The sequence below is a fragment of the Eubalaena glacialis genome, chromosome 7 (genome assembly GCF_028564815.1).
Source record: "Eubalaena glacialis isolate mEubGla1 chromosome 7, mEubGla1.1.hap2.+ XY, whole genome shotgun sequence".
Lineage (NCBI taxonomy): Eukaryota > Metazoa > Chordata > Mammalia > Artiodactyla > Balaenidae > Eubalaena > Eubalaena glacialis.
The window spans coordinates 101,079,672-101,105,097 of NC_083722.1; the positions used below are offsets into that span (position 1 = coordinate 101,079,672).

Genomic DNA, 25,426 nt, shown 5'->3' on the forward strand with positions numbered 1-25,426 from the left:
CATAAACCTGTCATAAGAAAAAGAAACAAGAAGATACAGGTGCCTCTCACTTGGAAACTGGTAACCTGTAACTCTGGACGTTGCTCTCACGAATAAACACTCTCAGATCCCAAGGAAATTCTTCTCCACTTGCTTTATGTCCTCAAAACAAAACATGACCGCGTCTAAGGTTGTGATTTTTTTGTGGCTATCACCACTATCAGAGATAGACCCTGCTTCACAGGGCAGTGAGATTTTGAATAGTAGGAGTGCTTAGTTTGGTAAGAACATGGATGGATTAATTAGTCAGATCCTTCCTGTCAGCATGAATGCAATTCTTAAATAACAAAGTATTGTTTCCTTGTAGTCTTGAATATCAACTTTCTTGCCTCTCTTTCTGTTCAAGTTTGTGGTTCCAGAGATTCATGTGGTTCCTCACGAATCAGCACAGTATTCGTTACAGTTGCACATGGAGACAGAAGTATTCTGCAATATTAAGCAATTCATATTACTTTTACATTTGTAAATGTGTGGGTCTAGAAGTTTGATATTGGTTCTTCACATTACTTCACATTACTTGGTTCTTCTCATTACATTTAAGAGACAGTTAAAATGACAACATAAGTGATAGTAGTTTATGTGATGTAATTAATATATTTTTCTGCAATGATAATAATTCATCACATATGATATTACAATGTTTGGACATGATAAGTAAATTTCATGATTTATTTTCAACTCTGTTTCAGCGGAGTAAAGCTTTCTTAAATTGACATTAATAAAAAACTATCAAAGAGCTACAATAACTCAGAAAAGATGGTCTCATTTGGTATCATTGTTAACAGAACATCAACCATGTGAAAATCTTGTTTATAACAGCACAATTTATGATTTTACTGAAAGGACAATAAGAAAAATTGTTTTTTGGCATAAATATGTAAAAAATTATGAATCACATAGCTCATTATTTTATTATTCATCCAAACATTGCCAACTCAGTTGGATGCCCAGGAATGAGCAAGGATAATTAAATTTAGTCACATGATATTTTGCCAACTTCGCTCATATAAAAACCCTAACTTTATACATGTTTTCCATTCTTGTGGTTATGAAGACATTTTTGTCAAACTTGATTTATAACTTTTAAATATTTCTACATATTGCCTGTGGATTTCCCATAAGCTGTCCTGGCCTTGATGCTTATAAAGGGAGGGAAGAAACTAGCTTCCCTGGTAAGGCTGTTAAGGGACTCACATAAAATAATGGACTTATATAGGCTATAAAGTACTATATAAATTTGGTTATCGTTACAGGCATATTTCTGGGTTTACACTCTGCTACACAGAACCGAACGCACACGTTATCATATTATCATAGTCAAGATTCATTTAGAGTCCACATAATGGCAAGTCTTTCTTGGTGGTAAATGTTATGGAAGTATTAGAATAAGCTCCCAAAGGAGTTCTGTTAATCAATTAAATAAAAGGATACTTGTCTTTGATCATTTAATTATAGCCAAATTATGAACAGAATCTGAAGAACATCCTTGGAGCTCCCTTTTACTTTATAACTACTTGGGATTTCCCTGGGATGATAAAAAGCCTTGCTATTTTTGTATATATTGTTACTCGGTTAATGGCCTTAGTTTTTGCCTCACTGCCCAAAGCTACAAGTCATCCATACCTCTTCCTCCTCCTCCCCATAACTAATCAGTCACCAAGTCCTATACATTCCCTGCCCTACACATCTCTCACATCTGTTCCGTTTTGCCCCGTATTGTTTTATGCCATGCTTCCATCATTTCTTCCCGGCAACAGCCTCTCGGCCTCACCATCCCCACAGTGTATCTTCTGCCTTTAAAGCCTTCGGTGACTTCTCATCACACTCAGGACGGAGCCCAAACTTCTCAAGATGACCAGAAGGCCCCTGCCCCCATCTCCACCTCACCTCTCACTCATCTTCTCACTCCGAGGCCCACCTTGAAAAGCCACGTGCCCTCTCACCCTCCCCTTCCCTTCTGGAAAAAGCTTAAAGAAGCAGGTTGCTTAACTTTACCTTCAGGGGGCATTAGAAGTGTGTGTGTGTGTGTGTGTGTGTGTGTGTGTGTGTGTGTGATTTTACTTAAAATTGTTCTTACCCTTGCCTTCTTTGAAGAATACTCTGTACCTTTTTTTTTTTTATCTTAACCACGACATCTCCTATGCTGCTTGTTTACATGGCTACTAGGCAGCTAAAATAACAAGAGAGCCAGCAATATATTCTGTTTTTTTCCCTGTCTCTTCTTCCTTCCTTCCCCCCTTCTCCTATTTCTGTTTGCTGCTAGCTGGCTAGCCATCACTTCCATCAGCCTGCTGTCTCCTTGTCATTCATCTTCCTTCGGCCACCTGCCCAGCCTTGTCCTCACTGCCAAATCTCCAGGGCTGAACTGGGAAAATACAAATTACTTGATCTACCACAGTACCATTCCTGCTGTGTACTGCTTTGCTAACTTTTGTTAGTCGTCTGGTCCAGACATACTCAATGCTCCCTGTTTATAAGGGCAGCCAATTACACAGTGCTGATGCCACAAATTCTAACCCCACATGTCCCATGGCCTCTGCTCACCACGTCCCTCTCTGACCAGCCCACCCTCCACCCTCCCTCCATCCCTAGACCACTTCTGTCTTCTTTTTCTAACCTACCACCAGCTCAAAGCATTTGTACATAGTAGGCAGACACAGAAAAGGGCCTCCAAACAAATCTAAGACATAGTTCTCCTAGCCTGTATTTAAATATAATTGAATTCCCTCAATTAGAGCTTCCATTTACCCTCAAGGCAAAGTGAGTTTGTTTTTGTTGTTTATTTTGGAAGTGTCTGCTTGCTTGCCAATCTGTTTCTCCTGCCTTCCCCAACTCTTAAAAGTAAACTCTTTCCCCTTTCCACGGCAGTAACCAACCTACCTCTTCCCCACACCTCCTCCCCCAATTGTACACTCATCGGAATGCATTCTCAGCTCTTTTGAGGGTGGAAATAAGGATGGTTCAGAGACTAATCCTAGATCTTCAACAGACACCAGACCTCCCACTACCCTAACTTGCCCTGCAGAAATTGCTCGCAAATTTTTGACTAGTTTAAAACCATTTTAGCTACTAAATTGTTGATTTTTTTTTGTCTAGTGAGAGGATTTACAATAACCTAATATTTACTATCACTACCCTTTCAGAAAGAGAAGGCACAGGGAAGGGGGTGCACATAACCTCTTAAAATCTCTCAGCAGTTCTTAAAATGAAATCAGTGTAGCTTTATAAACAACGTGACACCTGGTCCTTATTTTTCTTCGCCGAGACCAGTACTTGGGAAGTGGTTCCGGTTGATCCACCCAGTCATCTAAACAACGGTTATTTGTTCATTAATTCAATTCATTCATTCATTCACAAACATTTATCAAGTATCTAGTATGTGCTGGTGGTGTGAAGTCAAGTCCCTGAATTCATATTTAATTCAACAAATGTTTCCAAGCACCTACTATGCTACATTCTGGAGAAATAGAGACCAAAAGCCATCTTCATTCCCAAAGTGTTTAGAGTCCAATAAGGGGAAAAAAATTAGCGTGAGAGGGTCTCAAGGGTCTACATATTATGTCTATACTTCTTAAGTCTTCAAAACACTTTAATTTGGTATGTGTGTACAAATTTGGCATTTGTGTGATTGATTTATGCCTAGCTCCTCTGTTGGACTCTAAGCTCCTTGAGGACTGGGACCAGATCTAATTTTGCTCACCAGTTTCTCTCTAGCACTTAATGGGTATCACTGAGTGAATGAACTATATAGTGTGATGAACCTGACATTATCTTTAGGATGAAGTCCAAATTCTCTATGGCAGCACCTTAATGCCTTCCACAGTCTAGCTTTTCAGCAAAACCGCACTGCTCACTTCTCATTCTATGACCTATAGCCCCTCTGGGTAGCTCTCTATTTCCGCATCAGGTCCTGGGGGAAGTTCTGCTCATGCTGCTTTCCTCCTTCAGGACAACTCCCCTCTCCCACCCTTCCACCCCTCCCTTCATTGCTTAGTGACTTGTTTCCCATCCTTCTTGAAAGTCTCAACTCAAATCCCACTTCCTCTGTGAGGCACGTGTTTGGGTTCCCTGGAGAGCACACTCTGAGAGGAAGGTTGGAGGGCAGGAAGATTAGCAGGCGATGCCGTTGGGATTAGCACCTGTGATCGAATGGAAGGGAAGGGAGCGGGAGGGGCAAAGGAGAACTTGGGCTGTAATGAAATCTCAACAAAGACCACAGCCAACCCACAAGGGGCCCTGAAGCTGGGGCGGCCTTTCAGGGTTGCCTCTACTAGCTGTAGTGAGAGGTAGAGCCTTTACAGTCCTGCATCAGCCAGTCACTGGATGCAGACCGCCTGTGGAAAGGGGGCTGAGAGCACTCTCAGCAGCCGAGGAATAAGTCCTTCAGGCCTTCGGAGGGATGTGCGCGGAGCACACAGCATTCACTACACCAGTATTCTCAAATTTCAGCACCCATCGAAGCCACCCGGAGGGCTTGTTAAAACACAGATTGCTTAGCCCTAATCTCAGAGTTTTTTGAGTTAGGAGATCTGGGGTGGGGCCTGAGAATCTGCATTTCTAATAAGTGGCCAGGTGATGCTGATGATACTTTGAGGGATCACAGTGATTACATTGTAACCTCGACACGCTGTAACCACATAAAGCCTTAACCCACGTAACTTCTGACCATTCACATTGCTCTTACCATTCGCTGCCTTGTGCTGTGTTATTTCTGTGTGTCATCTTTTTGAGTCTCATCCTTTTAAGAACACCAAGCTCTACAGACTATGTTATGGTTTATGTTTGTTATGGACTGAATGCATCCCTCCCCCCCACCTCCCAAATTCATACATCAAAGCCTTAGGTCCTAATGTGATGTTATCTGGAAGTAGAACTCTTTGGGAGGTAATTAAGTTTAGATGAGCTCAAAGGAGTCGGACCCTCATGGTGGGATTAGTGCCCTTATAAGAAGAGGAATCTCTCTCTCTGCTCCGTCTCCCCCTCCCCCTCCCCCTCGCCCTCACCCTCTCTCCATCTCTCTGTATCTCTCCCTCTCCACTAGCACACACCACAGAAAGGCCATGTGAACACAGGGAGAAGACAACTGTCTATGAAGCCAGGAAGAGAGCCTCACCAGACACTGAACAGCTGGTACCCTGATCTTGGATTTCTCAGCCTCCAGAACTGTGAGGAATAAATGTCTGTTGTTTAAGCCACCCAGTCTATGGTATTTTATCAGAGTAGCCCAAGCTACTCTGTTTTATTATCAGGAAGATAATATTCTTCCTGAAAGTAAATGGAAAGCCACTGGTAGAGTTGGAGCAAAATGGGTACATATTATTTATATTTCAAAAAGAAAAAAAAAAAAAAAGGGACTTCCCTGGCGGTCCAGTGGTTAAGACTCCACGCTCCCAATGCAGGGGGCATGGGTTCGATCCCCAGTTGGGGAACTAAGATCCCACATGCCGCAAGGCACGGCCAAAAAACAAAAAAAAGAGAATTGACTGTAATGGGGACACCCGACTTGGGTTGGAGGACAGAAGGGAGTTGTGAGAGAAGATTCAGGTGGACCAGTTAGGAGACGGTTTGTATTTGTCCAGGAGAGATATGCAGCTTGGATTATTAAAAATGGGGAAAAATAGATTCAAAGAGGTATTTAGGAGGCAGTAGTGACAGGACCTGGAGATGGGCTAGATGCGGGAGATGAGAGACAGGGAGAGGTCAAGAACGACACTGCAATTTCTGGAGTATACAGCTGTATGTACTGAGGCACCATATCCTAAACACTGTGAGAGAAACAGCCTGTAGGACACAAGGCTCTCGCACGCAAAACTTTTACAAGTTTGGGGGGGAGGGGTTTATTTCCCCAAATTGCACATGCTTTAAAAAAAAAACTCGTGGGACCCCCCTGGTGGTCCAGTGGTTAAGAATCCACCTTCCAATGCAGGGAACGCAGGTTCGATCCCTGGTCGGGGAACTAAGATCCCACATGCCGCAAAGCAACTAAGCCCGCGTGCCGCAACTACAGAGCCCACGTGCTCTGGAGCCCATGCACCACAACTAGAGAGGAGCCTGTGCGCCGCAACAAAGATCCCGCATGCCACAACTAAGACCCAATTCAGCCAAAAATAAATAAAAATAAATAAATATTTTTTTAAAAAACTCGCTGAGGTGCTTTATTTTTCTCCTTCCACATAAACGTGATTTTGCCACACTATATTCCCAGTGTAAAGGAATGTATGTGATGCCGCTTTAGTCTTCAGCCATGCTTCTTTGACTATTTGACCACCAAAAACCAATTTAAAGTCTCATAAGAGAACATCTTGTTCTCAAGTGACTGTACCCCAAAAAAGGTGACAAAGAACATCACATGGGCTGGAATTATTGCCAGAAAGTACATCAGCATCTTGCCAAATATGTTCTCCCACTTCAGACACAAGCTCTGGCCATTCTGATGACAACATACAAAGGAGAATAATAGGAGGGATGACCAAAGGAGAGTATGATCAAACAGTGTAGACGTTGTGGTCTAATTCAAGCAGACCTCCCACCATGAAGCAGAGGTGCTTAGAATAATGATTCTTCTGGGAGATTAAGGACATTTTGGTACTTTTAAAGGGTTTTTTCCCATTCAAATCAGTTCTTACTATTTTTCCCATTTAAATCAGTTATTATTATTATCATTATGTATTTTGTAGAGTATATCTTTAAATGATTTTAATATTTAACGTTTAGTATTTTGTGGAGTATATTTTAACATGAGAAGGTTGTAGAAAAATGAATGTGCCTCATATTAACTTTGTATTCACTTCAAAAACATGGGTAACATTCTGCAGTACCTTTTAGATCTAGGCTTTTCTACCACTTTCTGCTTTTTTTAAACTTGAGATATAATTGGCATTTAACATTGTGTAAGATTAAGGTGCACAACGTGTTGATATTGCAATGTAATTATCAACACAGTGTTAGCTGACACCTCCATCATGTCACATAAATACCAATTCTTTTTTGTAGTGAGAAAACTGAAGATCTAGTCTCTTAGCAACTTTGAAGTATATAATACCGTACCATTGACTATAATCACAAACTATGCATTAGATCCCCAGAACTTATTCACCTTTTAACCCCATGCTTTACCTTTTAAGATTTAGGAGTCTCTTTCTCGCTTGCTATGAATGAATGTATAGTTTGTTTTTCTTTTTTGTTTTTTCTTTTTCATTACGATACCAGATAAAAATATGTTTTTTAAAATTTAGGAGACTTACAAGGCACTTTTTGGCACCTATCATGTAAAATGGTTTAGGCACAACAAGCATTCATTAGGCATTTGTTACTGGACAGAGATCAAATGGTTTCACATTTTTTTTCCTTTAAAAGACTTTTTTTTTTTTTTTACCAATACACCTATACTTTTGTGGCTCGTTCGACACCTTTTCCACCTACCCTGACGCTGCCATAAAACATCTATGGTGATAATAAATGCTATTCACATTTTTTTCTTAACTAAGAAGAAATTAAGCTGGAATTCTCCAATTGCAGTTTCAGCTTATTCGTTTTTAAATAGTGACACTCTGAGGACATACAAAGCAGTAAGTAATAATTTATCCCTTACCACCAAGCCAACTTGATTATGAGTCTTATAGACATTATGGGACATAAAAGCTCCAAAGCTCCAAGTTCATATTGCAAAACCCACAGGTCCCAACAGAGAAAGCACGTGCCAAGGGTAACCAAAAAGCCACACACCATCGTGAAGCTGCTAGCAGGCTGACTTTAGCTCCTCAATGCCAGCAAATGTCAAAAACTCAGGTCATTTAGCTCTTTTTACATTTATAAACATTTATAAAACACTTACAACATACCAGCTACCATTTCGGTCCTTCAATACCAAGGAAAGCCTTCTGTTGTTATTGTTTTTCAAAGGTACTATAAAGCAAAAGCTACTGCTTAGTTTTGTGTCGCTGGCTTCACCTTTGGGTTTACTTCACCAGGGACCCCAGTCACAGAATTCCAGAGTGAAGGGTCCTTAGAGATTGTGAAATGAGGGATCTACCACAGGTCTATGCCAACAGAGGCACATACATTTTTTTCGGTCTTGCCTTCCTTGCATCTGCTTTCATATCATTCCAGAAGGGAGCCAAGAAATAGAGCCTAAAGCAGAAGCACCATCTGCTGGCCAATGTTTCCACCAAAATGGACACACTAGTGACTCCCCGGAGCAATTCTCCTAATCGAAAGTCTCAGGCAGAATTTTCCTGACAACCCTCCTCTCCTCCTTTCCCCTACAGGAGAGTCTGATATACTTCAAGCCCTCAGTTTACAGATAATGCAACTAAAGCTCCCAAGGGGTAAGAGGCCCAGGAGGTGAGAATGGGGATTTTGAGAAGTATGTAATCCCAGGCCTCATTTGAGCCCTATTCACTCAGTCTTCTGGGAGGAGGGCTCAGGAAAGTGCACTTGTGACAACCCCCCCAGGGACTTCTAACACAACAAGCCAGGCCTGGCACAGGGACCAGCTCTGAGGACATCCGATGGCGTAGAGAGATGGGGACGAGGAAGCTGCTGAGGCTAGATAGCATGCAGGGTTTCTGACCTTCAGACTATGATTTTTTAACTTTCAAGGGCAACCAGCCATACATAGGAAAGGTCAGAATTATTAACTCAGAGATGAGCTCCAGATCGCCAGACCACAAGGAGAAAAATAACATGGAAATTACAGGTAGTAAAGAGGTCACTGTGGACTGTGGGCAGGGGTGGGGAGTGGAAACAATTTACTCCTCAAGACTGATGCCATTTACAGTGAATCACTTTTGCAGACTGGAGTCATCTGCCATCAAAATTGGACCAATTAGCATACCCCAGGGTTGTATTTCAGCCACAGAGAGCAGGGAATGCTCCAGTGCTGAGGCCAGATGAAGACCTCAGTTTGATTTCATTTATCCCCCCTGACAACTATTCCTGAATCCTACAGAAGAATTTTCCTACACTGAGCTACCTTGGTTGTTCTCAGATTCGTTTCAGGATGAAAAAATAGCGTTAAAAAGCTGCAGATTCACTGTGCGTGGGAACGTAAATTGGTACAGCCAAAAAAAGGAGGGCTGTCAATATCCATCACAATTTAAAATAACCATAAGCTCTGATACAGGAATTAGACTCCCAGGAATTTGTCCTACAGAAAACATCTGCACAAACCGGCAGAGATATAAGTAGGTACAGATAGGTTTATGGGAACATTTTTTAACAGTAAAAATTGAAAATAACCCAAATATTCATCAATAAGGGAATGCTTAAATAAATAAATGTCATTAATTCAGCTATTTAAAAAGAGCTAGACCTATATATTACTTTCATGGAGTGTACAAAACATATTAAATGAATAGTATTTGTAGTATGACTCGATTTTGTTTCATGAAAACCAAATATAAGTTGAATACATTGTGTGTGACTTCTGTGTGCATCTATGTATATTTTGATAAGTCATCTGTATTCAATATATACCAATAGGCACATGTATAATACGTGTTTGTAAATGCATAGAAAAAAGCCTGGAAAGGTACACATACTGTTGATGGTAGTTACCTGCTGGCACAGATTTGGGAGAAGACCGGAACTCACAGAATGAAGGACACTCTGAATATTTTTTTAGAGTTTCTAGTTTTACCCTATGCATTTTATTGCTATTATAATTAAAAAATAATAAAGATTTTTCTAATGAAACTTGATGGAGAGTTATTAATAAGATACTTCTTTTTTAAAAATTAATTAATTAATTAATTTTTGGATGCATTGGGTCTTCGTTGCTGCGCGTGGGCTTTCTCTAGTTGTGGCGAGCAGGGGCTACTCTTCGTTGCGGTGCATGGGCTTCTCATTGTGGTGGTTTCTCTTGTTGTAGACCATGGGCTCTAGGCTCACAGGCTTCACTAGTTGTGGCACAGGGGCTCAGTAGTTGTGGCTCGTGGGCTCTAGAGCACGGGCTCAGTAGTTGTGGCGCACGGGCTTAGTTGCTCCGCAGCACGTGGGATCTTCCCGGACTAGGGCCTGAACCCGTGTCCCCTGCATTGGCAGGAGGACTCCTAACCACTGCGCCACCAGGGAAGTCCCAATAAGATAATTCTTAATAAAGGCAGTAGAAATTCAGAAAACAATCGGAGTGAAAAGATGAGAGATCTCCTCCCTTCCGCAGGTCAGTCTCCATCTCCATCAGCTCTTTAAAAATCTAGGGACTGGACGGGAGAAAAACTTCAGAACAATTTTTTCCTATGGAATAAAGATTTGCACACTCTTCTTTATCCTCTCCCCCTGGCTTTCCCAAATCCACAGTACCCCTAAACGAAAGGTTCTCCAACTCTAGAGATCATTTGTGCAAAAATCAAAACCAATCTGGCCACTAGAGGGGGAACATTACACATAAAACCACTTCCAGTTGCCAGGGATGGGGGTATCAATACAAGGGCTGCCTCAAAAAGAGACTGTCCAAAGCTAACAGCCCAGAAGCAGTAATCAACGTGATTCATCCTTTGGCTTGCCTAATATATTCTGGAGCAAAAGATTTTGTTAATAAATATAAAATTGCAAATGTGAATGTGATTCCCACATTAATGAGGTTTTTTTCCCTCCCCACCAAACTGAGTATTTACAAATGTTCTGGAACAGAGGAAAATGCTGAGTTGGAAGCTGCCCTGAAACCACATCTTAAGAAACAATGCCCAGTTTTCAGTCCCTCAGCAGAGTTAGGGGAAGCAAGTAAGAGACTTTAGCCCAGTTTCACAAAGACCAGGGGATTTACTCTTATCAAGGAAGTCCTCCCATATGCTTTTTCAGAGCACTATTTAACAAGCATGGTGCAGGACACTTCTCCTTTCACTCTTCACACGTGAGCTCAGTCGTCTTATCAGCTGTAACTTTTTTCATGAATTTGAGCCTGGTATGAATGAGCTGATAATGCACCTTTTGATCTTCATTATTTCCAGCAGGTGAATGTTTCCCATATACCCAGCTTTCTCCCACCTCACCCCTAAAAAATAAAAAAATCCGCCTCTTTACGGAAACAATGATCGTTTTGTAAAAAGAAGCGGCACATTCTGGGAAAGAAAAGGATGTGATGAAAACACGCCTTTTGAAAATGTGTGGTCCTAACCTTGGATGTCTCATTGCCATACTGAGAATGACATGGAAGGGATATAAAGCAGGTCAAAAATTTGCACACAGATCACCCTATACTGACGATTTTAACACTCCTGCCTTGATTCTACCTTTTCTGAAAGTATTTCCACTTAATTTTCAAAATCTGAAAACAAATTGGTTAAGTAACTTGCCCGAAGTCACACATCTAGCAAGTGGTAGGGTAAGAATTTAAACCAAGACAGTCTGGCTCCAGGGTCCATGTTCTTGACCACTAATTCATTCCATCTCCTCGCTCTTTGCCTTTTTTCTCCTTCAGGCTCCCTTTTGCCTCAGTAATCTCCCCTCTTCAATCCACCCCTCCCCACACCAAACTCAAAACTGTGGATCTAGTGATGCAGTAGAGAGAAGAGAAGTCACAAAAATGGTGTGAGTCCTGGTTTGGCCTCATTCAGCCGTGTCACCTGGACGCCTTGCAAACACCGAGTCCTAGTTTCCTAAGCGCACGGTGGGAATACTAACCAAAAATAACCATTTCCTCCCGAGATCGCCTGCAGATTAAATTAGATCATGTACATAAAGCATTCAGCGTAGTGCCTGGCTAAGGAGCACCTAAAACTGTGACTGGAAGATAAACCAGGCAAGAGGAAGGTAAAACAGTCACAATTTACTGAAGATGAATTCCACCAGGAGAAAGTGAGCTGTTTCATGAAAGTAACACTTTGACCCTCCTCACTTGCTTTATGATACAACCACCATCTGAGGGGGCAGATGGTTGACAATGCAGGGGTCCCACGACCACATCACCTCGAGCGGAGGCTGCAACAGGGGGGGAACTTACGCTGTGTGCACCTGATATTCCAAAGCGCTCCTGGGGAGTCCTTGTATATCAGAGTGACTCCAATTACAGGATTGTTTAGGGCAGTCCACTCGCAGAATTGTCTCTCAGAGGACCCAACTCCATTATCACCATCTCTGAGAAAACGTGACAACCCATGGCGGGGCCATCTGCCTGGGCTGCTCCCCAGAGCTTCCTCTTTCTGACCCTTCCACGTGACCACTTCAACTAAATCATTGGTGGGTCTTCTTAGAGCCAGGGAAGGAAATTCTCCTCTGCCTTTAATAGGTCTCCAGAAACGAATAGGAAGGAAGCACCTCTTAGCAGATAATTTTACTTTCTCCTGTGGTCATTGAAACTCAATTCTTCTTGACTGTCTTCGGAAGAGCTGGAGAAGGGCTGGTCATTATTCCCAAGACAGACTTGGTCACCACGAGACCTTGCTTTTCTCCTAGATCAGCAGCCCTCAAGCTTTTTGCTCTCAGGACCCCTTTACATGCCTACATCTTACGAAGACCCCAAGGAGCTTTTGTAACGTGGGTCAGAGCTAACATTTAGCATATTAAAAATTAAGACTGGAAACATTTTAAAACATAAAAATAGGGCTTCCCTGGTGGCACAGTGGTTGAAAATCTGCCTGCCAATGCAAGCGACACAGGTTCAAGCCCTGGTCTGGGAAGATCCCATATGCCGCGGAGCAACTAGGCCCGTGAGCCACAACGACTGAGCCTGCGCATCTGGAGCCTGTGCTCCGCAACAAGAGAGGCCGCGACAGTGAGAGGCCCGCGCACCGCGATGAAGAGTGGCCCCCGCTCGCCGCAACTAGAGAAAGCCCTCGCACAGAAACGAAGACCCAACACAGCCAAAAATAAATAAATAAATAAATAAATAAAGATGCTTTCATTTAAAAAAAAAAAAACATAAAAATATACAAGCTCATATTCTATGAGCCATCAGGCTACCTATCATGTAGTCTCTGGAAATTCCCACCATACACTCATGAGATAATGAGAATAAAAAAGGCAAATCACATCTTAATATTATTATGAAGATAATTTTGACTCAACCCCTTGAATGGGGTCCACAGACCACACTTTGAGAGTTGCTGTTCTCAAAACCCATTACACCAATTCCTATGAGCGTTGCCAAACCCTCAACTATTCTCCTTTGGATGTTGTTTTGAGTTTTAAATGTGGTAATTTATGAAGTTAGAATCTAGATCCTGGACCAAAAATCTCAGAGAAGAATTAAGTAAGAAGAAATAATTTAAATGACTTCCCAGAATTACCTAAACAACTATTCTCTAAAACTGGCATGCAAATTAACATTGAAAACACCACAGAAAACCTTAACAGGCTGACTAGCATATTATGAGACAACAGACTGCCTTCCCTTTTGTTTTCTTTATTTTTAACTATTGTTCTGCCCATGAATGACGTTTTCATTGGTATTAAACCTGCCAGAGGTTCTCTGTGAGATAGATTGAGGAGGAAAAGCTTCAGAATTATACAATCTATGTAGCAATAGTCAGATGTAATTTTCTCCTTTAAAGAGAACTTTGATGGGGGGAATTCCCTGGCGGTCCAGTGGTTAGGACTCTGTGCTCTCACTGCCGAGGGCCCGGGTTTGATCATTGGTTGGGGAACTAAAATCCTACAAGCTGCACCGGCACAGCCAAAATTTGGGGAACAGATGGACCATATAGTATCAGAACATTTTCAAATTCAAGTATTAACAGAGATTTGGGGGTCAAGCATGCCAGCTTCTTTTTTTATATTTGAGATAGAGATCAAGTTATGCTTTTAAATTCAGCCTCTTTGTTTTCTGCCTCTTGGCCCACTTTGCTCTCTGTTCTAAGCTGAACCCCATGACTGACCAGGACTGTGTGGTAGTACCTTCCTGCTCCTCTGATCTTAATAATCATACTCATAATAGAAACAAGTACCTAGCAAGCACTTACCCAAGTAATTTGTGCTAAACACTTTATTTTTGCATTATTTCATATCTCCCCACAACCTCAAGAGGTAGGTACTATTATTATCCCCGTTTTACCTGAGAGGACATTACCTGCCTAAAGGTCACAAGGTAAGTAGGTGGAGAGGCAGGGAAACAATCCCAGATAATCTCATTCTGGTGCTCTCTTCACACCATGATAAACTGCCTTTTAAAGAAGATAACGGAAGAGATTAAAAAGGGCATCCTTCCATGTCATTTAAAAGAAAATAAATAAAATTTCATTTGGCAAGTGTCTGGAGCAGAGAAAAATTGTGGGCTTCAGAAAAGCAACCACAAAGGGCCCTTCTTAACAGGCACCAAACTATATGCAGGTGAACCTTTTATCAGCACCACCTGACAAGGAAGGGCTTATCTCTGTTCCCCTGATTGACTGTCAGCTGGTTTCACTTTCCTGCTAAGGGTTGATTCAGAGCTTCTAACCTTACCCTGTTGAGGTGCCAAACTGACATGTTGGAAAAGGGTTGGTCTGATCGGTCTTCCATTTCCTCAGCAAAGAAAACAAGGAGTTTGTCAAACATGGCCCAGGCCCAGCAATGGGAGAGAATCCTACCCGGCCTTCAATTACCCTGCAATGGAAGTGTCTTTTTGCCTGACAACGATGACTAATTCCAAAGGCCCAACCAGCCTTCTCATAATGATGACTGTGGAGTCAATTACCATTTGGGGGCAGATTAGAATCTGATCTGAAGCTGAAAAATTCCACCCCCTTGGTGCTAATCCCTTCAACTTTCCAATCCAAAATAGGGCAAATTTCAGAAAAGAGCGTAGCTCATTTTACAGCCTACCTGAATATTATCTGTAATGGTTTTTCTTAATCATAAAATTAATTAAACTCCTGCTTTAATAGCCTAAACACAAGAGTCAGAGGAAGGAAGGAGTTCTGGCCTGCTGCCAGGGCTCCAACTGAGGCTCTTGGCGTTAATAATTTCCATGGTGTTTTAAGCATTTGAAACAACAAAGGCCAGCTTTCACTAACAGCATGGCTGATTCTGGCAAAACCTATAAAAACAATGCGTACTCTGGGGTAGTTCGCATTACAGACAATTAAATTTTAATAAATGAAACCAACAGTTAAGAAACTGACATTTCTGCTCTTCTCTGATATTAGTCTGCAAGCTTAATAATAAGTGCCAAAGTTAATGAAAATGAACTGTTGACAGCACTGCTTAGATTGCTTATGGCTATTAAATGATTTTAGGTGGGATGGGGTGAAGATGGAGAAAAGGTGTTCCCTACGCATTTCTAGGCAAGATGATGGCCTTGGGCAAGCCACTGCCCTTTCTCAAACTCGGACATTTCTGACTGGTACATTACTTACTTGATCAGTCATTTTTCAGAAAGAAATACATGAGATTTCGTGCTCCATGAAATGAATCAACTTTTCATAATCTCAGTTGAAAAGTAGCGCCCCACAGGCTGAATCTGGCTACAGAAGCAATTTATTAGGTCCTCACAGTGTTTGGTTTTTTTTAATCTGAATTGGTTGCCAACATTAAAAACTCAGAAGACTTCACATGAAAATGCAAAGGGCCAGGTACGTACTCCCAGAAATTGGACAATCGAGCAAGTCTGGGCTCACATTTCTGCATGGCGGCCAAGGGAGGGCAGAGCAGTGACAGCGCCTTTAGAATGGGCATCACTCAGCCTGCTTCTTGCCTGGCCCCCCGTTCTGAGCCAGGCTCTGCACCTCCGGTGCCCCTCCTAAAAGCCAGCCTGCAGGTTAACTCTCTGGTGATAAATATTGCCAATGGTAAGGTTAGTTTCGATATTTGCTGGAAGGAAGGAGGAAGAAATGCATACCAAATATTTTATAAAGGAAAAATAAATCCTACACTAGTCCCTTGTATGAAATTCCTGAAGTCTCAGAACAGAAAACATCATATTTCCACGTTTTTTTTTTTCCTCAAAATACTCCTTTCACTAGGTCAACTATGGATTTTACCACGTAGAACAATTCTATGTGTAGCTTGAAAACATGATCTGTTTTGAAAAGGTGATTAGCAAGAGGATTCTGCGATTCTCATGGATGAAAGGCCCTTTGCCTTATTTTATGTCAACAACAGAATTCTTAGTAAAGACGGTCCAAGGAAAACAGAATTTACCAACATATTAGTTTGGAGCCACTACCCCACCACGCCCCAGCCCAAACCAACACTTACTAAAATAAACAGCATCTTCGATTTCTTTTTTTCCTTTCATGTGGACAACAGAGATGCTCTGTCAAAAAAAAAAAAAAAAAAAAAGTGGGGAGGGAAGAGTTAAAAAAAGAAAAAAAATGTCTACATTGGTGGAGATCTGTATTTCATTTTAAGCTGTAGGTTGAACCATGCAAAGTCTGATGCCTCTAATCTGATGTTTTCTAAGAAGGAAAGGTCACTCTTGATCACCACAACCATCACTCCCCATCACCTACCCCCTTCTACTCATGTTTACAGACTTAAAAAAAAAAAGATGACTTGCTCCCTACTCAGACCCTCATGTACACCCCTGAATATATATTAAGATTGCCCAAGATTCAGGACCAAAGCAGATTTGAGAACAAACCTTAAATTTCCTCCACTCTTCAATGGGACAAAAAATGAATTAGAAGCACACACACAATATATGAGTTCCTGAAAAAACAAACAAACAAACAAAACACAGATTTTCCTATACTGGTACTGGCACATCAGCCAAGTAGTCTGTCCTGTTACGACGAATATTTCTTTAATGCAGAAATAGCTCATAAATGATTTGTAAACAGAGATTGGAAGATGGTCGAATGTGAAAGTCACGTTGGGGTGTATGTTATTTGAAATGTGTTTTGAAACCATCATGGGTAAACTTTCTTGAAAGTTAATAGAAAACTTTAGCGATATATGAAGACCTCCAAAAAACTTTTTTTAATCCTATGGAAGTACAGTAGTGGTTTATTTAGTGGCTTCAAAATTGCTAAAATTTGCCCTATGTTAAATAAACTCTCTGAAAATCTGTGAGTTCAAATAAAGATACTACAAAAACATTGCCCCCCTAAACTTAAAAAGACTGACGCAGAAGTCTAAACCCCAATCAGATCTTTACTTTTGATGGAAGTGGTCTCCATTAAAAGCAAATGCCATTAAAAACTTACATCTTAGAGAAGAAAGACGGAGGAGCCCCCGGGCTTAAGGCTGCAAAGGACTGACTGGCTGTGATGCTGCCACTGCAGATTTAACTGAGCCACTGATTTTACTAGGATAGGTATTATTTTTGTTAGCGCTCTAGCGGCAAAGTTCCTTAACATGTGAGTAGTCTGCCCCTACCTCTATTTTTCCTTATGCTTCCTGTTTTTTACACACGATTTTGCAGAAGGTGAGGTTTTTCAGAAATGTGTATACGACATTAAAGCTGCAGTTAGTATACTACGATCCTGTCGGTCTGTTCGTAAGTCAACACACAATTTTATAAAGCGCAGTGGCCACAGCTGTCTGTAGTCTGGCACGCTCTGTAGTCAGTAACCTAGAAATGTGGTTTTTAAATGAAGGCCTTGTTAGGATTTCACTATAAATGCTTTCTAACATTATGCTGCTGCTAAAAATGCAATTCTAAAGACTAAGCCAAAACACACCCCAAAATATTTATGCTATATAACATTAATTACCAAGAAAAGAATCCAAAATACATACACTAAAAGTATAACCATGTGAAAAATGTAAGTAAGTGGGAGGTAACAAGTAAAAACAAAAACTGTGCTTGAGTAGTGGTGACTTTAAGAATAAAATACCTTATTTCCTCCATTAGCCTTTTCAATGAAGCAAATGTTTTTTGTTCGTTTGTTTTGCCCCAATTAATCATCAACTGATGAAAGCGTGTAAAGAAACATTTTATATCCACAAAGTGACAGACTAACAAATGTGGCCAAACACCCCAGCAACACAACTGTTTCTCACGATAATTGTTTTAACATTAGGAGGCTAGGTGCAACAGTAGCAGTCAAGAGTTGGCTGAACACTTAAGAATATTATGTGACTTAGTTTTTGAACAACCAGCATAAAGACAAGCCTCTCCTTTCAAATGACATGCTAGAAACAAATATGGGGTCTTCAAGGACTGGGGAATCAGGCTGGGATCCTGATGATAGGGACCTCTGGTTGGAAGCCATCACTCTAAGTCAAGGTGCTTTCCTGGCATGTGAAGCAGCTGTTGGGTTTCACAGGATGGAGGCACCGCCCTTGACCTTGTCTCATCTACTGAGGCACGAAGAAGCGCGGTCATAGTTAGGTTCCTGGCAGAACAGCCTTGCTTTTTGGAATAAAAATTCCCACAAACTGCTCAAATATCCAAGTTATCAAGTAGCTAAACAACATGAAAGTTTTCTAGCAAACAAAACACATACATATCACAAAGTCATTTCTTTAAAAGAAAACATAATAGAGGGAAAGAGAAAAGGAAACAATGAGAGTGAAGCCTGATTTAGCAGATACCACTTTATTCGACACAGTGCATGATCTGAAGCATCTGACACTCCACAGCCAACAAGATTTCCTACTTCTCTATTACAAAATACTGGATACCCTGAATACAGTTAATTCAAGGTTCTTGTTTTTTTTCTCCTACATTTAGAATTAAACAGGTTTCTCCATGTAGCAAACATTTCACATTCACCAAAGGCTTTGGGGAGAGGGGGAAATAGGGCTTGTAACTGCCCCCCTGAACCAAAGGCACTTAATGTTAAAATATAAAGCACAGTAAAGTCACCTCACAGACATCCCTGCGTGTTCAGATTGCTGAACTTCAGCGCACCATCACTGGCCCAAGTGGGATTCATTATAACAATGTAAAAGACACTGATTTCCTTGAAAAAACAAAGTGCAGTATGAATATAAAGACCCATCACTGCCACCCACCATTCTTTTCTGAAAATAATATATAAGAGAACAATTATTTTACATGATTAGTATTACCCAAGGTTCACACATGGGAAAAAACAGCTAAAAAATAACCTGCCATAAACTCTCACTATGAAATCACAATAGAATCTGATATATTCAGACAATTTGCGAGTTGGGAGACAGCCTCAGAGATCATGTTGTGCATCCCCTCACTGGACAGATGAGGTCACTGAGGCCCAGGAAGGTCAAGCGTGGGACCCTGGGGTCTAACCCCAGGGGCAGAGCCTGGGTAGAACGCAGACCTCCTGAGGCCTAGCTCAGGGTGCCCTCCACCGCCTTCCTCTTTAAAAGACTCTCAAAGGTAAAACATGAAATACACCACACAATAAAGCACACTCGCTGATGCAGGTCAGCTATTTGGTCTCGCCACACGGTTCCTTTGGCCATCGGGCAGGTATGTAAGCCACCTCGGGGTGGGAATTCTTCACACGAGGTTGTTCAGCCTTCTGAGGGAAGCCGCGTGCAGGTTAGACACGACTTCTTCTCCGATTCGGGAAGGCTCTTCGTGGCTCTTAGCCTGTGGTGGGCAGGTGGTCGGCTGCACAGCGGAATCCCAGATTCGAAGCGGAGCTGTCAGGTGTGTTCTGACTTCGAGCAGCACAGCGATACCTGTAGCAGTAGGACTTTGCAGAGAGAACCAGACACATGAGTGCTCTTGGACTCTGGGCTGAAGGCTCTCAACTGTCAGACTGATGTTGTACCCAAGTACCAACTGTACAGAGTTATGCCTACCTGCAGACAGTGCCTGCCCTACAGGCACCCGCGTCCTGCACATTCAGAGCTCACCACATTCTCCAGTGTTATGCTATAAACGTGACTAGATATAGTACAAAGATGTTGGTGTCAGCATTACTTAGAACAGCTAAAAAAAAATGTAACAACCAATGGTTACATAAGTTATGGCGCATCCATAATTTAGACTAGTAAGCAGCCATTAAAAGGCATGTTTTCATGTAACATTTAATGACATAGGAATTTCTCAGGATACAATCTTAAACGAAAAAGTCAGAATACAAAACTGTATATGTACTATGATCTCAATCCATGTATGCCAAAGAAAAGCAGACTGGAAGATTCAAAATGCACCACAATCCGAAGAGTAGTTATCCTCAGGCAGTGGAGTTTCAAATTTCCGATGATAACTATGTATTACTTTTATAATTTAAAAAAGTTATTTGTACATTTAGAATAGCATTTGACAGGAAACCAAGTAATAAAGCTAAATGGCAATTGAGAAAATATTAATTAAGAGCAACATTAAGATATTATTTACTATCCAGCAAGTTGGCAAAAATTGAACAGCAAGCCCAGGAACATCAAGAGTAGGAAAGGCTGTGGAAAACATTTTTTCTTAATACATTGCTTTTGGAGTTTAAATCATAGTAATTCATAAAGCTATGTATCTTTGTGTGGGGGACTTGTTTGGTATTGTTTTATTTTATAAGAGCAGAGTATGGTATATACATATGCACAAACACACAGACATCAAGGTCTCCAGGCATGGTGCTAGGCGCCTTCATCACTTATTTGATTTGATCATAATGGCCAGAGGAATTAAATGAGTTACCCTAGATGACACAGTTGTTAAAAGAAGTAGAATTCGAACCCAGGTCTAACTGTGGTGTGCTTGCCTGCCTAGCAAGAGTCGATACTCGTAGATGGAAAGGCATCACAACTCACGATTCTGTCCCACCCCTGTCATAGCCCCCTGCATGTACACACGTACTTCCACAAATAAGAAAGCCTAACACATATCCCTGGTCACCTACTAGATATTCAGTGAATAACCACAGATGACTTGATTCAAACACTTCAAAAGCTTCCACATTCCAAAAATAACCATGCATGGAACTCTTATGTCCTAAGATTATTCTTTGATCAAAAATAACAGAGAATGAAAATAAACTAGTTACCCTGTGTACCAAGAGCATCAACTCTGAGTGGGCCCTGGGAAACTCAAGTCCCTGCCGCTGGTTAAAGAAACTGCACAAAGAATCATGCAGAGTAACTCTGGAACTCATGAAGGAGAGAGAATTTGTGGAGGGGCAAAATAGGTCAGCATGAAAGAGGTTTTTTGTTTTTTCCTTAATTCTTATTATTCTCCTTTCTCTCACAAAAGTTGAATGTTTCTAATCTTCATAAAAATTATCTCTAGAGCTGACAAAGGAATTCTCTGGAGCACTTGCACCATGAAAAAAAAAAAAAAAGACATGGTGCTCTGTCTTTTATAGATAGCAAAACAATAGCAACCAATTTTCTCATTTTCCCTGTGGCCAGTGAAGAATATAACACTATTACCAATATTCAGGCAGGCAGAGGGAAAATGAATAAAAAAATATGCCTGAAATAATGAAAGAAGTGATGGCATCTGCTACTACCTGTGATTGGGATGCAATGGAAGCTCTAAAATGACTAGAGGTGACCATGCAGGAAGACACAGCAGAAGCTTTGTTCCATGTAGGGCCTACTCACTGGGCTGCTGTGAAGCGAAGGGCTTTGGTATTTCTAGAATCAAGCTCCTGTGGATAATGCAGGGCCCCATGCTCTCAGTGTGTGTAGTGAATTTCACATTGGAGCAAGAATCGAGTTCAGGGAGGGGGGGCAGGCAGACAGGGACGTTCTTGTTCCATAACTGTACCACACATGACAAAAAACAATCAAGCGTTTCCTGATCACCTTCTGTGCGCACCGTCCCGCTGGAGATCACAGGCTAGTTGAGGAAACAATGATTACACATCAAAAAGCTACAAAACAAGCTAGGATTAAAAGATTCTGAGGCTACTATTAATTCAGGGGAGGAAATGGTCACTAAATGTCTAATTTTTTAGGAAAGACTTTTGAAGGCAGAACTTGGGCAGAGCGGGATTTACGTGATTATGGCAGTGGTCTTCTGACTTGAGTATACAGAAGAATAGCCTTGAGAGCTCATGTAAATACATATTCCTAGGCCACAAACCCAGAGATCCTGATTCAGTAAGTCTGGTGTGGGGTCCAAGAATCTGCATTTCTAACCAGCTTACAGGTGCTGCTAATGCTATGGGCCCATGGACCACAAACTGAGTAGCACTGATTTACAGGACTTAGAAACGAGGAAAGAAGGTATGTTAAGTGGAGAAAACAATGACATCAGAGGCATGAAAATGGAAAAATTCAGGCAAGTGAAGAGGATAGCAAGGCCACAGCCTGAGAGTGTCAGAGCATGGTTTATTTATTCATTAAATATTTGAGAGTTTACAACATGCTAGATGCTATTATGGGCACGAGGGAAGCAATGCGGAACAAAACAATGTACCCGTCATCGGGAAGCTCACATTCAACAAGGAGTTAAGTAGTCAGACAATAAATAAACGGATAAATTCAAGACTGCTTCTGGCAGTGGTCAGCTTGGAAGAAAGTTAAATAGGGAGAGAGGACTAGGCGTAACTAGGTGCTACTTAGATAAGGTGGCCTGGGAAGGCTCCTCTGAGGAGGCGCTGCGAAAGCTGAGCTGCCCAAAGATTTAGAGAATGAGAATTCCAGGCAAAAGCAATGACTGGTACAGAGAGGATAAATGATAAAAAGCAGGAAACGTGGGTGGAAAAATAGGATGGAGTCACATTAAAGGTGGTCTTCTTGGCAGAAAGAGGTTGGGCTTGACACGAGTGGAAACTGTGACAAACATTTTGCTAATTTACTCACCTGAAAAGGCAAAAGCCAAGATTCATTAGCTATTTAACCTTCGGCAGAGCCTTTCTGAATCTGCTCCCTCTTCCGATTAAATGGGGCTATTAATGGAATAATGTCAAAATGCTTCATCTTATCTTTACATGAAAAAGCAAAGCAGTAGACATGTGGCGATTATTGTGTTACTTTATAATGAACACAACACTCTTAATTAAAGGAACTCACTTTGCCTGTCTTATCTGACCTCCTTGGGTTAACCTGATTCCTTACTAAAACAAAAGCAGCTTCTCTGCAGGACTTAGTGATCTTGTGTTTGGAAGATGATTCCTTGCCAGCATCCGAATATGGTTACGCATTTGCTACAAAAGTAGGAAAATTGGGCTTCCCTGGTGGCGCAGTCGTTGAGAATCTGCCTGCCAATGCAGGGGACACGGGTTCGAGCCCTGGTCTGGGAAGATCCCACATGCCACGGAGCAACTAGGCCCGTGAGCCACAACTACTGAGCCTGTGCGTCTGGAGCCTGTGCCCCGCAACAAGAGAGGCCACGACAGTGAAAAGCCCACGCACCGCGATGAAGAGTGGCCCCCGCTTGCCGCAACTAGAGAAAGCCCTCGCACAGAAACGAAGACCCAACACAGCCAAAAATAAATAAATAAATAAATAATATTAAAAAAAAAAAAATAGGAAAATTATTTGTTATATAAATGGAAAAGGTGAAGGGGTATCTCTGGTGACAAGGCATAGGACTGAGATCTTTGTTGGATGGCATAGTTCAATATGCAACTTATCTCTCAAATTATATAACAAACTGTTTTAAAATTCGGTTTTCATATGCCACAAAATGCAGGCTGTAGCAACTGTGACGAATTGTGCCTGCCTGGAACACTGTGATCAGAAAAGAGATCCATGATGTATAAGAGATTCTTGACCATAGCCATATTTGAAGACCCTGGTACATACAGCATAATTCCATTTTGGGAAGAAAAAATAAAAGTGCACCAAAAAGTTTAGTAGAATACTATTAATAGTTTTCTTCAGAAAGCAGGGTGAACGATTTTTTTCATTTTTATGTTTATTATTTATTTTCTAATTTTTATGCAATGAAAATGTTTTGCTTACGTAACAAAAAAGCTTCAAATCAGTGACAACAAAAAGAGCTAGTCCTTTTTTGGATCATAGCAGTACCTAAAATTTTCCATTAACCTCAATGATGAAGAACTAAACCCTAAAAAGCAAGTCTCACTACAAGTTAGTGTCCTGAAAGGTCAGGACCATCACATGAGAAAACAGTCAATTCACATTACCATTCCACTGCAAATGCACTCATTCACTCAGCAAACATTTATTAATAAGTAGTTCATTTTAAATTCCAGTAATGGGCAACTAATGAAATACGTAATTAAAGAGGAAAATGGCCTGATTTCATATGTCCTCATTGCTCTTTCTTTTTTTTCCAACTCTACTTTTAGCACCAAAAATGGTTATTAATGATGTTAGGTCTTTGAGTGGTTGAAATATGGGTCATTTTATTAATTAAGAACAGAGGTAGTAGTGAGGACCTGTTTTAGTCCCACTTCATCAAAATGGCTAATTACTTTGTGAAACTGACCTCGATATCTGCACTAAGAATATGATCCTGGATTCAAGAACAATTCATTTAAGATAATGGCTTACCAGCCTTGGGGCTCTGAAGTCAAGTGGGACGGCAATATGGTTTTTATGAGAGGAAGACTTTTAGGGATAAAGAACAGTTTTAAGGTAATTGTAGTTCATTATGAACAAAATGATTATAGAAAAATGACACAGCAGAACTCAGGTCTCTCAATTTCCCATCCATTGCTCTCGCCACTGACACTTGGACAACTCCTTTTGCTAGTAGTCTTGGTGTAAAATGGTGGGGTTGAGGGGGTAGGGGAGTTAGGATTTCATCAATGTTGTAGGTTGGGCTAAAGATCCCACAGAGATTAATCTAACAACTTCAAGAAAGACTAGTATTTCTTGAGTACTTACTATGTGAACTGTTCTAAGAACTTCACATGTATTAAGTGACTTAATCCTCTCAATAATCCTGAGGTACGTATTATAAGCATGTGCATCGTATACACAAGGAAAAAACTGAGGCACAGGTATGGTAATCGTGTGCCTAAGGTCACATGGTTTGTAACTGTGAATTCAGGATTACAGTCTTTTCAGTCCCATTCCAGAATCTGTGCTCTTAACACCATGTTGACTCATAGTTGTTCTTTCTGTGCCTCGTCTCCTTACTGAAGCTATACTTTGGATGGACTTTCAAAAAGTCAAAAATAATAATCAGAGCTTACTTTAGTCATGCAAACTGGCCCTGGGCCATGATCAAAAGTAAGTCGTCTTCTAAGCAAGGTGATTTTTTTTTCAAAATGAATTACAGTATTCTTTTCTCTTTTTATTTTCTTTCTTTTACTGATTTTCACCTGTGCCATAATAATCATTTCCAGGATTCTGCCTAACTAGTTAGCAGTTCATTAGTTGGTTTTTATTCAAAAGAGAAAATGGGGGAAAAAAATCTTATTATAATAAAGATGATGATTAAGAGTGATGGTGTTGGACTTCCCTGGTGGCGCAGTGGCTAAGAATCTGCCTGCCGATGCAAGGGACACGGGTTCGAGCCCTGGTCTGGGAAGATCCCACATGCCGCGGAGCACCTCAGCCCATGTGCCACAACTACTGAGCCCACGTGCCACAACTACTGGGGCCCGCGTGCCTAGAGCCTGTGCTCTGCAGCAAGAGAAGCCACCGCAATGAGAAGCCCCCGCAACGCAACTAAGAGTAGCCCCCGCTCCCCACAACTAGAGAAAGCCCGCACGCAGCAACAAAGACCCAA

At 41.3% G+C, this 25,426-nt stretch overlaps 1 protein-coding gene and 1 long non-coding RNA gene across 5 annotated transcripts in view; both read right to left on the minus strand.

The window, feature by feature from the left end:
• Positions 1 to 303: 303 nt before the first annotated feature.
• On the minus strand, positions 304 to 16,555 carry LOC133094815 (uncharacterized). The gene is made up of 3 exons (XR_009701510.1): positions 16,538 to 16,555; positions 16,153 to 16,210; positions 304 to 465 (listed from the first exon to the last, which is right to left on the minus strand). It is a non-coding gene; the product is annotated as an uncharacterized LOC133094815 (long non-coding RNA).
• A 1,868-nt stretch (positions 16,556 to 18,423) lies between these two features.
• SUMF1 (sulfatase modifying factor 1) overlaps positions 18,424 to 25,426 on the minus strand; it is a 113,544-nt gene continuing 106,541 nt past the window's right edge. For 3 of the 4 annotated variants that reach the window (XM_061195554.1, XM_061195553.1, XM_061195551.1), the window contains one exon: positions 18,424 to 19,526. In XM_061195554.1, coding sequence (XP_061051537.1) covers positions 19,416 to 19,526 — 111 coding nt within the window. In that variant the 3' untranslated portion in view covers positions 18,424 to 19,415. Of the gene's footprint in view, positions 19,527 to 19,693; positions 19,766 to 25,426 lie in introns of those variants that run through there. The other variant, XM_061195552.1, reaches the window with a different exon arrangement.